We start from the raw sequence: 17,028 nt of genomic DNA on the forward strand, positions 1-17,028 counted from the left end.
TTCTGGGGCTTCCATTCTCAAAGTTTTTTTTTCCTAATTTTATTTATTTATTTATTTTACATTTGTTGACCGGGCTAGTCCAGCTGAGTATATGTCCATTTTCAGTGGAGGCCTGGGGAGAAAAGCTCCACAATACAATAACCAAATAGGACAAACAAAATATATCAAATAGACATTGGTACATTACAAAACTTTGTGTTATATTACATAACTAGGATTTTATATTCTGTATACCAGTACAATTCCTTCTAAGTTCTGCTGGGTATTCTACCCATCCATTTCTGTATAAGGGCAGGACTAGTTTAATTACATAAGTTACCTACTTGCTGGAACAGTAAATTTAGTTGGTCTCTAACCATACACTGGAAGCAACCCTCCTGCTTTTTACCCTCCAAAGTGGGACCTACGGTTGTATGCCGAGTGCTAAATTGTCACCTGTCTTGAGAGAATACTATTTTCTTATTACATACTTCCTCTTACTATGTTAAAGGTTTTACTTGATCTGGAGGGCACCAATAAGTATAGATACATAGTTAATATATACATTTAGTGTATTCAATATATTGGAAAAACAAGTAAAATAACAGATGTAAGGTTTTACCTTCAGACGTGTTTTCGGCAGTAAATAAATTGCAAAAATATAGTAGTTCTTAGGACTGAGAAGTACAGTAATTAATCATTGCTTGGTTTATAGCATATGTCCTGAAACCTCATGTTCAAATTCCATGAGAGTATTTTCTTTACTTATTATTCCAGGGGATTCATTTATAATTATAAAAAAGCTAAAAAGAAGATCCATTTCCTGACTACTTTTCAAAGTGAAGTGATCTATAACCATTTGGTAATAACATTTCATTGAAATCATGTTAACCTTCATACAGTTATACTTGTAGAAAGAGTAAAGCTAGTTGTATGGGAATCACAAGGCAGTTGATAAAGAGATGTCTGAAAATGTATATAAAGAAGGCAATGCTTCCTGCAAAAACTTTGCACTGTAAGTCCATGGAAATGTATGGTCTATGTCTGCTTCTCGAGAGGTAAATGCATGCCTCCACAGCTAAGTTCAAGTAATTTCATTTTATTGAGTAGTACTCCAGGAGATTTAAATGTGACTGTAATTTTGATTTAATTGACTGATTATTTATTTATTTTGTAGATTTGGAAACAAAGACTCTCCAAGGTATAAGGGGTGAGAACAGCCTCAACAGTACGGGTTCAAGCAATCTTGCAAACACAACTATTGATTTCCAGACGTTTTCAGACAAGGAAATTCTTCGAATGAGCGGGCCTCTTGGTGCTGATTTCACAGTCAAGGTCAGAAAAACAGGAATTAGACCATAATTATCAATAATGAAATGTGACATTGCTGAGATGATGACTTTTGTAAAATTTGTGTAGGAAATTCAAAGAGACATATCCAGTCCCATGCAGCTCCACATTTTACACAGAAATGTATATAAGACATATATATACTTATAGGGCCGGATTCACGATGGCTTGCACAGAGTCTAAGAGTAGATTAAGACTCCATGCAGCCATCATGTCCGACGAGCGATCCAGGAACAGCCTGCAGGGGCGTGCAAGATAGCTCCTAAAACGGCTCTTACACGGACAGGGCCGGGTTATGGAAATTACCTCAATCGCAGGCGAAAGGCATGCAAATGAGGTAGATTTGTGATTCAGGAAACCCGAACCTGTCTGAGTAAGAGCAGTGTTATCTGCAGAAATGTACTCAGTTGACAACTGAGTACCGTTCTGCAAATAGCAAAATGGAGCCATGACAGCTCCAAATAAAGGTTGCATCCAGTGCAGGAAGCATGCCAATGGCCAAATATACGGCCAATGGCAATGTTTCCTGATGCAATATGAAAAAAAATTTTTTTTTCTTCGATTTCCGATGTTTAAGCATAGCGCAGCGCCGCGCAAATGGGCTGTGCTCCAAAAACCAGAAAAATAAAAATTAAAACCCACAAATGTGGATTTTATGTAAATTTTTAATTTACAATGCAAGAGAATGACAGGCTGAAGACAACATGTCCACCGAGTAGAGGTTGCTAAGGGGGGAAGCACAGTCTAAAAGATGTAACCAAGCATTAGTAGGCAATCCTATGCAAAGTAGGGTTAGGATAGTGAATCGCAGGTTTACATAGCAAATGAGCACAGTCAGTGGAGTGTAGGAGTAGGACAAGGGGAGTAACAGAGTAGAAGATAGGTGACATCACGAGTGGGGTATGTATGAAAGAAGGGAAGCTCATTGGAGCAGAGTGGCATGTGTCAGCTGTCATTTACACATCATTAAAAGAGGTGTGTCAACAGGTAGGCTAGGTAAAGTCAAGAAATGGAAGGTGTATGCCATGAATAACACCAATGTTTCTTGCTGAGCGGGTATGCGCGTGTGCGCTCCTGTAAACCCGAGTAAGACAGTGTGCACGCGTGTAAGCATGAGTGCACGCGTTTAAGCCAGAGTAAGCATGTATAAGGCAGTTTAAAGTGTTGTAAGCGCGTATGTGGTGGTGTGCACGTGTTTTTACCTGAATAAGCAAGTTATAGTCTGTGTAAGCATGTGTGCGCGCATGTGAGCTGCTGTGAGTGTGTTTGCGCTTGTGTGCGCGGCGCTGCCTCCCCAAGGAAACTGAAAGGAAATAGGAAGCACAACAAATAGTAGGAAGCTACCAGGGAGTACTATCAGAGCTAGCAGGTGAAAACAATCAGAATCAGGCAATTACACAGGAAGTACACTAGCCCAGCCCAGCCTAGCACTTAAAACTCTGCAAACAACAGTCCATAATGTTTCTCACAAGAGACATTGCAGTAAGCTAATAGAAGTGAAAAATTGAAAAAGCTTTAGTGAGACAAAGAAATGTTAGGGACTGCCATTGCTGTTATAAGGTGACATATGCAACATGCTGAGGGTGGTGACAATGGAAATGCTGCTGGATAACCCACAGTAAGGAGATGGAGAAGAGTGTACAGGCCCAGGGTAACCTACCAGGGGCTACATGAGCTGGAGATAGTGGAGTGCTATAGAGTGGACAGAGACCTCCTGCAGCAAATTGATGAGCTGTGCAGGCCACGCCTCACACACAGAACCAACAGAGGGGTACCCATACCAGTGTAAACCAAGGTATGTGTTGGCCTAAGAATATTAGCAACAGGTACCTTCCAGAGACCAACTGGTGATATGATGGGGATATCACAGGCATCAGCATCCAGGGTACTGCACCAGTTCCTGGATGCCATGTCAGCACATGTCGGTGATCATGTATATTTCCCCAATTCCTGTGAGGTATTGGCCAGCAATATGCGTCTCTTCCAGCAAATAGCGGAATACTCTGAGGTAGTGGGTGCAATAGACTGCACGCATATATGCATCAAAGCACCAGCCGGTGAGCGGGGTCGGGTCTACTTCAACCACAAGGGTTCCCCTCCATCAACTGCCAGGTCATGTGTGATGCCCAGGGCATAATACTGAATGTGTGTGCTGGCTGCCCTGGAAGCTACCATGATTCCCATATCTGGCATCTGACGCAGCTGTACCAGACATTTGCTAATGGAGACATCCCACATGGTCACCTAGTGGGGGATGCTGACTATGCACTGGAGCCATGGCTGATGACACCCATCAGAAATGCACACAGACCTGAACAGGAACTCCATAATGAGGCACACGCACAAACACGAAATGTAATCGAGCGTGTGTTTGGGCTGCTCAACTCACGGTTCCAGTGCCTGGACACATCTGGTGGAGCCTTGCAGTAGTCACCAACTACATGTACCCAAATTGTCATGGTATGTGCTATGCTACATAATATGATGCTGCGAAAACAGCTGCAGCAGGACCAGCATGGGGCAGGGCCAGACAGCCCCCCACCATTGCCAAGGCCTGCACAGGCACAGGGTGACTCGGAGGAGGAACAACCTGAGCCTGCCCCAGTAGGCAGAAGGAGGCATGCCCAGTATGCTTTGGCCTTGGTAAAGAGGCAATGCATAGCACATACACTGTCTCAGTGGGAACTCTGGAAATGATACCTCTCTCTGACTCGCACATATAGTAAAAGGGATGCCTAACTTGACACGACCTGCTTTCAAACATGTACAGGGAGTGTAGTATGTGCATCCAACATAGGCAGCCCTGCAGCACCACCTGAGGCATGATTGCCATGTGTTAAGCAATGTAAAGCAGTGCTAAACAACATTTACCACCATGTAGTTTCTGCAAACAGAATCGCACACACCAACTGTGGTCAATGTTGAGTAATATTGGGCAACGTCCAGCAAAGTTGGTGAATATTCAGCAATGTTGGACAAGCCTGGTCTAAGTAGGGCATAGCTGAACAAAAGCCAACATGCTCATATTTGCTTAACTGGCCCTTAAGCAGTCTGGTCTGCTCAGTATGAAAATATAAAGCAGTGATGGGCCTCAAACCCAGGATATTGTGCACTATAGTTAAAGTACTGAACCACTAAACCATGACAGTATTGCAGTGGTCAGCCAGTATGAAGGAATGTTGATAGGTCTATGCAAAGTATATCATGGAAACCCTGCAGGCACAGCATAATCCCTGTTGAGTTATGACACAAAGGCGAGTCCTGCAGTAAGAACAGAACTTGACTTCCAATGCACACACACACACAGTATAAATGTTAATATTGGTCATGTTCACACACATCCACAAATGTAGAGGACCTCAGATCGCAACATACTGAAAGGTCACACTGGGCATGCTCACACACTTGAATAAATGAGACAAATGTCAGGCAACAAAACATGGAAAGCCTGAACTGGGCATGCTCACACACTTAGGCCATGTCTGAGTACAGCAGTGGTCCACACATGTCTGGTAGTTGCATGTGTAAACCCAGGAACCTCTCACTATCCAGCAATCTGCCCTGTGCACACAGTTACATGACAACAGACACATATATAATATAGTGGAACCCTGTCATAATCAAATATGTTCTGCAGATACCTAAGTTGTTCATAGAAACTGGGAAAGCAAAGTTGATAAAGACCTGCAAACAGTATCAGCAATAAATATTCTGCATTCCGAACATAAGTATAGGTTCAGAGGTCGATACTAGGCTATCTGCCCTAGGGCATGTACAAGCCTAGCCAGAGTGTGTTTGGCTTTTGCAACCCTGTCAGATTACTACACTGTGCCAGTGAATAGTAGGACACACAAGATAGCCCATGTATGTCTAGGCTAGTGTGCCTCTGTCTAGCAGGGACACACAAGATGTCCCAGGGGTAAACATACGATCACCCATAAAGCCATCAAGATGTCCCCTGTAGGTGGTCAGTGGGTGGCTCTGCATATGTGAAACTGTGATCACAATCCAGAGTGAATGGAGGCCCTGGGATAAGAATCTGTCCCTCCAGCATGTCCAATTAACATCTGTGCTGAGGTATATGTCCCTGGAGTGTGTACCTCCAAGGGAGTCAGATATCCTGAGGTGGAGCATGTCCAGTAATTCTGGGTTGGGTATTTCTGTAAACAACAGGCAAACATCATATCCGAGTAGGTGGTAAGCAGCTGAGTATAGCGGGAGTTACTGCATCCGAACTGAGCAGGTCATCCGTGTGAGTCCCTACATCTGCCTGGTGAGGAACTTCTGTGGCCAGTACAGTTGCTGCAGGTGTTGGGTAAGGTACACCCCAAACGTGGCATTGTAACCAACCATGGTTGTGATGAGTATAGGGGCACAATGACCTCACTCGATCTACATGTGAAACCATATGGGATAAGGTGGCTTATATAGAAGGTCTGTCCAACCACTTTGGCAACGTGGATGTCAAAGGTGCCAGTACAAACAAGTCATGTCCCCAATCACCTAACAACTCCTACCGTATGTAATGGAGTACTACCAATGTGGTAATGTGTGGTCATGTTGCTATTCCCAAAGGGGATGACTGTGCAATCAATGGCATTTAGCTGTAGGCCATGGCTCAGGCACCAGTCATCCATCTCTCTGAGACCCTGTTTAAATATGCATGTGGCAGCCGGAGAGTTAATTATGGCACCCAGTTTGCAGTCAAGTGCGAACAAGGTCAGCCATATTTCCCCTTTGGTTGCCTGTATGTCAGACAAATATATACTGAACAAGAGAGGTCCCAGGACTGAGCCGTGTGGAATGCCATGTGTAACTGGTGTATAGTCAGACATGGCACCTGCAATTCTGACCATGTGAGTGCTAACCCTGATCCAGGTAGCAATCCACCATGTGAGATATGTGTCCATATCAATGCTGGTGAGCCTATGCATAATGGCCCAGTGGGTTATTGTGTGGAAGGGGTTTGTAAGGTTCAGGTAGGCTGTGTGGACAACTGTCCCTATGTCGATGGACCTGTTAACCGTGTAAAGAATACAAACATGTTCAAGAGGCAAGATCTGACTACAACAAAACTGAAATGTGTAGGACACAGTGTCTGTAGGTTCCCGATGTGTTTGTGTAAGAGACCCATGACAATACGCTCCATAGTGTTGCAGAACAGGCTAGTTAGGCTTATAGGGCAATATTGTCTGTGGTCCGTTGTGGCACCAACTCTGTGTAGTGGGACCACTGTCGCTGTACACCATTCCGTGGGTACATATCCTGTAGTAACTCCAATATTGCACAGTGATGTAATGTGAGGGTTACGTCTGTCATGAAGCTCGTGTAAGATGCATGCTGGGACACCATCTGGTCCCATTGATGCTGTGATGTATGCTTTGGGGAGGGCAGCACTCACCTGTTACTGTGTGATGTCAGGGAGGTTACACTCTGTTGGGATGGATAGTTGCTCCCTAGGGGGGATGGGGGGGAACCATCTGCACTGAACCTGTTTGCCAGGATGTTGGCAATGCCAGTGGGTTCAGGGTAAGTTTAGTCAGTATGCAGTAACACACAGCATATCAGTGAGTGTCCACCCAGGTACCTGACATAACTGAAGAAGGCCTTGTGACAGTCCTACATGTCTGGTGCAATTGTCCATGAGAAGCAGCCCTTAGATAAGTTCATGAGTGATTGTAGCTGTCTGCTAGTACAGATCACAGATGCTTTCCCTGTCTGGGATTGTGCTCTATCATGTAGTAGCTTCCTCCTGACGTTGAACAGCTTATTAATGGCTGGGGTCTACCAGACAGGTCCCCTGCCATTGGAGGAGTGAGTCCAGTTGTTATTTGGGATAGCACAATCCATGCAGTCCACTAGGTGTCCATAGAATGTGTATGTAAAGGATTCAGTAGTCTTAGCCGTATTTGCCACTGTCTCAGGGTCTCTGAAAGATACCACCTTGCTTTGGTGAAGTGAGACGTTGGCTCATGAGAAGTTCACCAAGAATACCCAGGATGGGTGTGTGGAGGGTATATGTATGTCCCAGTGAAATATATGTATGTTCTGACCTTACCAATGAAGGGAATATCGCTGGTGTGGAACATAGAGTCCCCATGTTGGTAATGATCAGGTCCAGTATGTATTCCCCCTTGTGGCTGTGGTGACTGGTTGTGCCATAGCATATGAATTAACAAATTGTAGCGACTGTAGGGCGAGGGTGTTGGGGCTTGAGTAGTATCCCCAGTCAATATTAGTGCATTTGAAGTCACACAATATAATGTTGTTTGTGGAGGCCTCCATATTCCCCACTGTTCCCAGGAATGCCGAGTGTGGTTCCTGAGTATGGGAGGGTGGTCAGTAGCAGGCAACAAACTGAAAGTCAGTTTTGCACAATGGTAGTTGTACATGTACGGTCTGTGATGCTTTATGCAGTGCTACTAACCCAGAGGTGTGTGTATCTGTGATGTATATGGATACTCCCCCTAGTTGTGTTGTCCGTTCCAAGTCCTGTGGCCAGAAAGCATGGTATGAAACATAACCTGGTAGTGCTGGTGTGCATATGTGAGCCTGAGCTAGGCATCTGTTAGTGCACAGATATCGCTATCCTCCATACTGAGGAGAGTCCTGAGTGGCCGCAATAGGAGGGTAACACATCTGGTGTTGAGCAGCATTACCCTTAGTGTCATATAACCTGTAATGTTTATGGAGGTGGGTTTGTCTATTGAGCCCTGCTCAACAAATGCACTATGGTGGTAGCAAGAGCCTTAGCCAGCATTTGAATGTCCAAGTGTGACAGGTGCAAGCTGTCCATACTGAAGCTATGGGGCATGTCGAGCATGTCACCACAGGCTGACAGACACTGTATCCCCTATGAATGACACCAATTTTTTAGCCAACTGTTAAACGTGATATGTTTGTCTGTATACTTTGACATCATAATTGGTGGGTGTAAGATGCTAGACAAGGTCAGGGTAATACTGGCCTGGGCTACATGATCAGAGTGTTCCTCCATGTACCATGTCATGTGGTCCAGGGAGTAACGTCTGATGTTTTATGCACCAGCATGGACAATGATGGTGCCAGTCCTGTACTTGTTTTGGAGTGACCTGACTGCATGTGTTATGTGGCAGATCCTGGCACCTGACAGACAGCCCAAAGTGACTATTCTCATGTTTGGGCTGGTGAGTGGTACATCAGTGTGTCTGACAATAAATGTCACCTATTACAAGTGTACTAGGTGAGTTGTCTAGCCTGAAGGGCAGTGACTGTGTGGCACACTGACATTGTGAACTATGTGATATGTGGGTATTGTAGTGGGGTAGCAGTTGTGTGTGTGCCTGCTGTGGAGGTCTCTGCTGCTTAGGCAGAGTTAATTCACAGCATCCGAGTATGTCTATGTGTGATAATGTGGTTTGAGTGCTGTCGCCAGAGGATATGTGAGACTGATATGTGTTGTGTGTGGTTACCTTCACCACCTGATAGACTGTGCCAGTCATGGGTCGAGAGAGTTCAGCACCCTGTATGTCTCTATAGGTGCATCTCACACATATAGCTGAGTTTGTCGGGAGGAGGAGAGGGTTGTCTGTGTACATGAGGCAGATGTGACATTGTGTCAACATCACAATATTCACCAGCTGGACTGGAGAGTACACACGAAACCGACCCCTGGACATGCCGGGATATTATGATGACATACACTGTAGCCAGATCACAAAGTGTCAGCAGGGTGTCAAGTGTGTAAAAGAGCATAACAGGGATTAGTGCTCAAGTTCGTTGGTGTTCTGTAAAGAGTAGCTGAGGAGGAGTCCAGACTGAATCATGACACCTCCGACAGCTATGTCATATATAGCAATGTACACCCATGTATGTCCTGAGTCAGGGCCAACTGTACCTGACTGACAATGCCGACATCCTGACAGACAGGCCCATATATACAGACCCACCTCCCACTGACGATAGTACATATCAACATACCAGGAGATATCACATGTAGAATGGATGAACAGCTACCCCCAATGCCAAAAGCATGGCAGCAAGTGGAATACATTGATTCATGATATGTGTCATGCATAAACTACAGAACAAACAGATCCTGCACCTGAACAGTCAGTTGAGCCTCTCCCCACTACACAGGATGTATAACCGTTGAATGTGTTACAGCAACATATGGCACTCCACACAAGTGTTGGTGCACAACACACCATGGTAAGTACAGTCCAGTACGCCTATGAAGTCTGATCTGCAAGGCCATGTAGTCCATCATGGTTGAAGTCATAAACAGAGCTATTAGAAGCTGACATACACACAACCCCACTAACTGTGGTATGTTCATGTGCGGATCATGCTTCCCAAACATGCTAGACTGTTTGCAAGGCAGCCACCCAGGAAATACATCACTGAACACAGCTACACATGCCTCACATAGACTTTGAATAGCCCATTATCAACATCCCAGACACATGTAGTACCCATAAAACCAACAAGCTGTGCACAAATATGTGTTGACATATGAAGGAATGTCAATGTGTCCACAGATAGATCACACAAGGTAAGGATTATGAGTTCCTGTTCAAGCTGTTGACACCCGACAACCCACATGGACCATTCCTGGAATGGCATAAAACAAAGTGTACACATATTAACATATCCAGTCTGATGATGTTACCATCCTATAAACACAGCAGGAGAAATGAACCCACCCAGTAAGGCAAATAGTGCGCCGTGTTAATGTATCTCTCTCTAGTAGCATAACATAGTTAGGTAGGGGTTTGAATCCTGCAAATGCTGACTGTGTATGGGTGGGTGGGTGGGGTATGTGTGCAATTGTCTTTGAAAGGAGTGCCCTTTTTGGAGACTAAGAGGTACATTCCTCATTGGAAAGACTGATGATGTCACCATCCTATAAATACAGCAGGAGAACTGAAACCACCCAGTAAAGCAAATAGCGCACCGTGTTAATGCATCTCTCTCTAGTATCATAAGTGTTAATGCATCTCTCTCTCTCTAGTATCATAACATAGTAAGATAGGGGGTTGACTCCTGCAAATACTGTCTGTGTGTGTGGGGTGTGTGTATGTGTGCAATTGTCTTTGAAAGGAGTGCCCTTTTTGGAGACTGGGAAAACACACTGAAAGAGGTACATTCCTCTTTGGAAAGACTGATGATGTCACCATCCTATAAATACAGCAGGAGAAGTGAAACCACCCAGTAAAACAAATACCGTGCCATGTTAATGCATCTCTTTCTAGTATCATAACATAGTTAGGTAGGGGTTTGAATCCTGCAAATGCTGACTGTGTGTGGGTGGGGTGTGTGTATGTGTGCAATTGTCTTTGAAAGGAGTGCCCTTTTTGGAGACTGGGAAAACGCACTGAAAGAGGTACATTCCTCTTTGGAAAGACTGATGATGTCACCATCCTATAAATACAGCAGGAGAAGTGAAACCACCCAGTAAAGCAAATAGCACGCCGTGTTAATGCATCTCTCTCTCTAGTATCATAACATAGTTTGGTAGGGGTTTGAATCCTGCAAAAGCTGACTGTGTGTGTCACTGTTGGTCAATGCAGTTTGCATTTTGCTTTTACTATGGTATGACATATTATGATTGCAACAGTAAGTGCATTGCACACATCAGGTATCTGCGGTGCAAAAATATATGTGTACATGTCCCCTCAATCAGTACATAGGTGTGAAGCCTGCATACTACATGAATACATTTGTTTCCATTGACAGGTTGTGCTGCTGCTTCTCATATCGTAGGTCACATATGTATGTATGTGACAAGGCCGTCCACTGTCGTGTTCTGTGGCCAAGGTCATCTGTGCCACACACACCCATGACAGTTACCTACGAGTAGTGTGAGTGAGGGTATATGCCTGGGGTATATGTCAGACATGTTCATACACAACAATGACTGCCAATAATGGACAGTCTTTATAGGTGTACAACTGCCTTGTGGATATGCATTCAGGCCTCTAATGTCTTATGTGATACACCTTGGGACTCCACAATACCTATGGATATGTGGATACCAAGGGACACATGACATAACATGAGGCCGTATGTACACATTGGTACCCAACATACATGTTGAGGGCTACCACCTGTGTGATACTGACAGGATAGTATGTATAGTACATGTGGATGACTATGCCATAGTCGGCTTACTGCTATACAGCATGTATCAGACAACAGGTATCTGTGTGTACTATACCCTTGTGTAGGATATGCGTCCCATCCAGGGAATGGATTGTAGGCCAATGCATGCATTTCCAGATATGGATGGACACATCCCTAGTGTGTTTGCATGTACTTAAAGGGGCTATATGCCAAACAGGTGTGGTCACAGGAATGGGTGGCGGTCATTACCACTGGTCAGTGTTATAGTGTAGCACCAGAAGGATCCAACTGTTACTGAGTTCCCTATGACTGTGTGTCATTTGTCAGGATATCATCCAATGATTACTTATAGTCATGCTGTTGAGGTTGTGTATACTACCAGACCGCAAATCATTGACAGATATTAACGGTATCACCCACATCATGGTGTCAACCCATGTCATACACACATGTCTACCCATGTTGGTTCATAACTGTAGTAGAATGCATACTGTCCATTGAAAGATACTATGAGATGTTAACAATGTGTACAACAGGGTATGCCACATGTCCCATGTGTCCACTATGCACGTACATGCAGACAGTGCGCACCCACCATGTTCACAGATGTACACTTGCTAATCTGTACTGCACACATCACACACATACTGTCCACTCACTAACACATGCTGGCAACACATTACACTTCAGCCAAGTGGCATATGGGTGGACAATACATACTCAGACCTAACAGTGGTGTAAACAATGCTACATTGACAATCAGAGCTTTGATGCATAATGTCTGCTCAGATATACCTACAAGGATGTCATTACACTTTCCTGTTGACAACTTGCTAATATTGCTACACTGCTATAGTGTCACCCTATGCATCAGCACCATGTTAGCCTGTTCCTCCATCAATATTACAGATGACAGGAGGTGACACAGGTATCATCATATGCACAGGGCATTTTGTTGTTTGCCAGAGCCTGACATTGACCCATCCAGTCAACATGTCTGTGTGTGTGTGTGTGTGTGTGTGTGTGTGTGTGTGTGTGTGTGAGGGACAACAGTACAGCATGGACCAATGTTGATGTAATGTGTGTGTGTGTATGTGTGAGCCCTAGTTTGGTTAATGTGTGTGTGTCTGCATGCACACAGCTCCACCACGTGGCTGCCATATATGGTAGTTTGTGGGACAGCCACAGATTGTACCTGCTAGGCTGTACAGATCACTGTCTCCAGCCATGGACACAGTACCTGTGCCTGGCAGGGGTGCTACGGACAGTATCGGGTACCAACTCTGACTGGATACTGTCATCAGAGGCAGAGGTATGATGACTGGACCCATGTCCCTGCTGGGACTGGACAGAGCCACGTGCACATGGTCTACCGGGACGGTCAATGGACAGGCCAGCCTCAGCATTGCTGGGGCTGGTACTGCCTCTACGGGAGCGGCTGTGAACTGTGGGCCATCTGCGACCACTGCCAGCTGTTGCTGTTGCTGGCATGCGTCCGCATCGACGTTGCAACTGTCCCGCACAGTCCTGGCTCATGGAAGACAAATTGTTGAGGGCATCTAATGTCTCCCCCCGACGTCTATCAATGACCTTGGTGTAAGTCCGGATGGCACCGGCAAGGTCACGGATGCTGTCATTGATAGCGGTGTAATGTGCCCTCTGCGTCCTAAGTCCCTGCCTGGTGTACCGTTCCATATGTGCCTGAGCCTGCATTACAGCCCGGAACATACTGGACGTCGTAAGACCTGTGAGTGCAAGCCTGCCAGGGGCAATACGACCAGCAGTGCTCCCCGAGAACCCCTGGACCTCTGCCTATGTGGTACCATTCCAGGAATACGGCTATGGCTGCTGTGAGGGGATGCAAGTGCCATGGGTACCACACTCTCCTGGTCAATGCCAACTGTATGCTGTCCCTCGCCTATGGCCATTTGTGGTGAGGGATGTATTGACAGTATGAGTGTGCGCATAGATAAGGTTGAACTCTGTGTACTGTCGATTGGTGGACCAACAACAGACCCTGTCAAACCTTCCTGTGCCAAAATACATGTCTCATCATTACCACTATTCATGGCAGTGGCTTCAGGTTCCTTGCTGCTTGCGGCCAGCCCTAACTCAGCACCTGTGAGAGGAAGACAGGAAACATACTTTATGGTCTGCACATGAACACATGCACACATACACATGCACACATGCACACGTGCAAACATGCACACATACGCATGCACACATGAACACATGCACACATGCACATGTGCAAACATGAACACATGCACACATGAACACATGCACACATGAACACATGCGCACATGCACACATGAACACGTGCACACATGAACATGCACACATGAACACGTGCACACATGAACGCGTGCAAACATGCACACATACACATGCACACATGCACATATGAACACATGCACACATGAACACATGCACACGTGCACACGTACACACATGAACACGTGCAAACATGCACACATACACATGCACACATGAACACGTGCCCACATGAACACATGCACACATGAACACGTGCACACATGCACACATGAACACATGCACACCTGAACACGTGCACACGTGCACACGTGCACACATGAACGCATGCACACATGAACACGTGCACACATGCACACATGCACATATGAACACGTGCACACAGGAACACGTGCACACATGAACACGTACACAAATGAACACTAATACACTCCTCACTACAGCACGTACACACACACACACACCAGCAATCCAAAACATACTCTATAGTGGATGAAGGTGGGTGCCAGTATCACAAGGTAAACAGCCACCACACACGTGTCAGCATGCAGAATATGTGTTGCACAAGACCATGCAGTGCAAGTGTAGATGCCCCTATTTAATGGCAGTATACATGTCTTTGATGCAACTGTGTAGTTCAGTGATTGGCTACACCCTGGAATACAGTGTGTACATGGACACAATATTGCTGTGCAGGTATTATAAGCTCTGCAATGCCTTGTGCACCATCACTCACAAGTATACATGCCATGGCTGCATCTGTTATCTGTGTGACACATAGATATCCATGTCTGAGTACAGTGTATGCATCCATACCAGATAATAGTGGGCATGGGTGTAGCACATGCATGCTATGTACACACACGGGATGAGTGGTGCATGTTGACGTGAAGGAATCCCAATGCTCGACATGGCCAGTGTACAGTGGTTATGGTGAGTGTGGGACATATTGTAGATATGTTGGTGCCAGACATGGCATGACATGCTACACGACTGCAACATCAAACACCACACATACCCAATGTGTGTCAGGTGACCTATACACCCACTAGCATTCCAGGACATATATGTAACACTTTGTTTGGATGGCGACTGCTGTGCATATTGTGTATACTGGCATTTGTAAGCACACACACAACATGCTATGCATGTTGTGTATAGGTGCATATGTTTGCACACACACAACATTGAGTTGCAAAGCAATGACTGCTATGAGTAGTACTGTGGTCACTGTAACTGGATGGGGTGTAGTACCCTGTGCCATCATCAACATGCATCTTGTGTTCACTCACAGCTACTAATGTGTGCAAGACCACCGCCTAGCATGCTGTACCTGAACTGCAGTGCCGTGGCTACATTCACAATTACACAGCCACCTTGTACATGGGTGTGTGAGTTGTGCAATAGGGTGCATTGCCTAACATGTCTGTGTTATGTGTTGCAGAGTGTTGCACAGCCCCATGATAGGCCTCCACCCCTGAGGTACATCATGTGTGTGTGCATGACATGTGGGATACTGAAGTGTGACCTTACAGCGGGTGTGTGGTAAGGCCAAATGTAGCATGTTTTTGTGTACTGCGTATGATAAACGTGTTCTGTTGTGTACAGCTGTAGCAACTATGCATATCCAATGTGCAGTACAGTGTTGCCACAATTGTGTCTGCTGCACTGTGCACTGCATGTGATTGAGTCAACTACTGACTTTACTGAGATGATTGATGTCTCACAGCAAACATGCACAGCATGCATTATGCGTAGGTGTGTTATGTGTGCATGGCCTACACCTCACCTATGACATGCACATTTCATTACCATTATTAAAGTGTTAACACACTCACCGGCATGTATCATCTGCTCTGTTGTCACACCAGAGGGACCTACAAGAATATGACACAATTTGTCAGTGGCCACAAATGTGGCATTGCTACTGTGAGTGTGCTAAACTATAGTGGAACAACAGTCAACAGTCACAGGTGTACAGATACTATTCCAAATATCAGTACTGCACATGATAGGCAGCACAACTGCTAAACACACAGTACACATCTTACATATGCATATGCTAACTATACAGGTAACAGTAGTCTACAGCTAGGGCATATTACCTGCACGCTCCATGTCATCCTGCTGTGTGGCTCCAGCCTCCATGATGCCACGTGTGATGCTGATACTGCTGTAGGCCAGGAGCCACCATGCTTAGGAGCAGCTCCTCCACTCTGGTGAGGGGGGGGATGTATGGCCGCCCCACCACCTGTGGCAAGCTGTTGCCTATGGATATCAGATGCATGCTGCTGGACATGTCTAATTAAATCACTGCAGTGATGGTGTACCTTCTCATATGTCCAGTTATGCATGCCTATGTCATTTACCCGGCGAACAAGTTCTTGCCACAGTGCAGTACGCTCATGGTGGTGCTGGCTGGCCCTGGAAAAAAGCAGGTTATAGTGCTGCACCAGGCTGTTCTGGATTTCCTGCTCCTCCGCAGCTGTGTACGACGGATTGCGTTGATGAGCCATATCCCTGGAATACAATTAAATGATATGTGTGAGCAAGTCATGTGGCACACTTAACATTATGAAGTACAGATATCTCTTAACTGCCATATATAGCATCTATCTGTCTATCAGAGGATACACACGTTCAATACCACATATCAGTGCTCAGCCCACAACTGGCTGACAGTGCCTGCCACACTCCATTTCACAAACCAGTATACACCAGTAGTCGGCACACTGTTTGGGATACAATGCACGACCTCGCCCTGGGGGTACATATCAAGCTAATGCATGAAGACATATGTCATCCAATGCAATGAATGCAATGTACATTTACAGTTTTACCAGTAAACCACCCTAGTCTTTGATGCCATACCCCTACCTAACATATGTGCACGGTTGTTAATATAGCTGGCATACTGCTGTAACAGAGTATACATGTTGCTAGGTACACACACATACCCTATAACACACATGTGATTGCAGGCATGGTACAGGCATCATTACACACACATCAGGCATGCATACAACACACAAATATATGCCGACACAGATGAGCATTACCTGTGTACCTTATAGTACTGTGTGCCCCTACTTACAGATACCTATGCCTGAGGTATGTAATCTGTGCAGACTACAAGAAACACACAGGACAGTGTTACCAGGGAATGTGAACATACACCATACTGTGCTATTTAGGCCTATAGCTTCAGGTAGTACAACAGTTCATATGTGAGCTGGATTCACCAGCAGTACCACTTACTGAGCATACATGTATTGCTTCAGACTACAATGGAACACCACAGACGTACACAAGGAACT

The 17,028-nt window shown here is 45.4% G+C and overlaps 1 protein-coding gene across 1 annotated transcript in view; it reads left to right on the forward strand.

The window, feature by feature from the left end:
- ADAMTSL1 (ADAMTS like 1) overlaps nucleotides 1-17,028 on the forward strand; it is a 4,128,157-nt gene that overhangs the window by 1,748,257 nt on the left and 2,362,872 nt on the right. Inside the window, exon 7 of the mRNA XM_044061207.1 lies at nucleotides 1,157-1,314. Coding sequence (XP_043917142.1) covers nucleotides 1,157-1,314 — 158 coding nt within the window. The remainder of the gene's footprint in view (nucleotides 1-1,156; nucleotides 1,315-17,028) is intronic.

This window comes from Protopterus annectens, chromosome 2.part0 (assembly GCF_019279795.1).
Source record: "Protopterus annectens isolate FY-2018-M chromosome 2.part0, PAN1.0, whole genome shotgun sequence".
Lineage (NCBI taxonomy): Eukaryota > Metazoa > Chordata > Ceratodontiformes > Protopteridae > Protopterus > Protopterus annectens.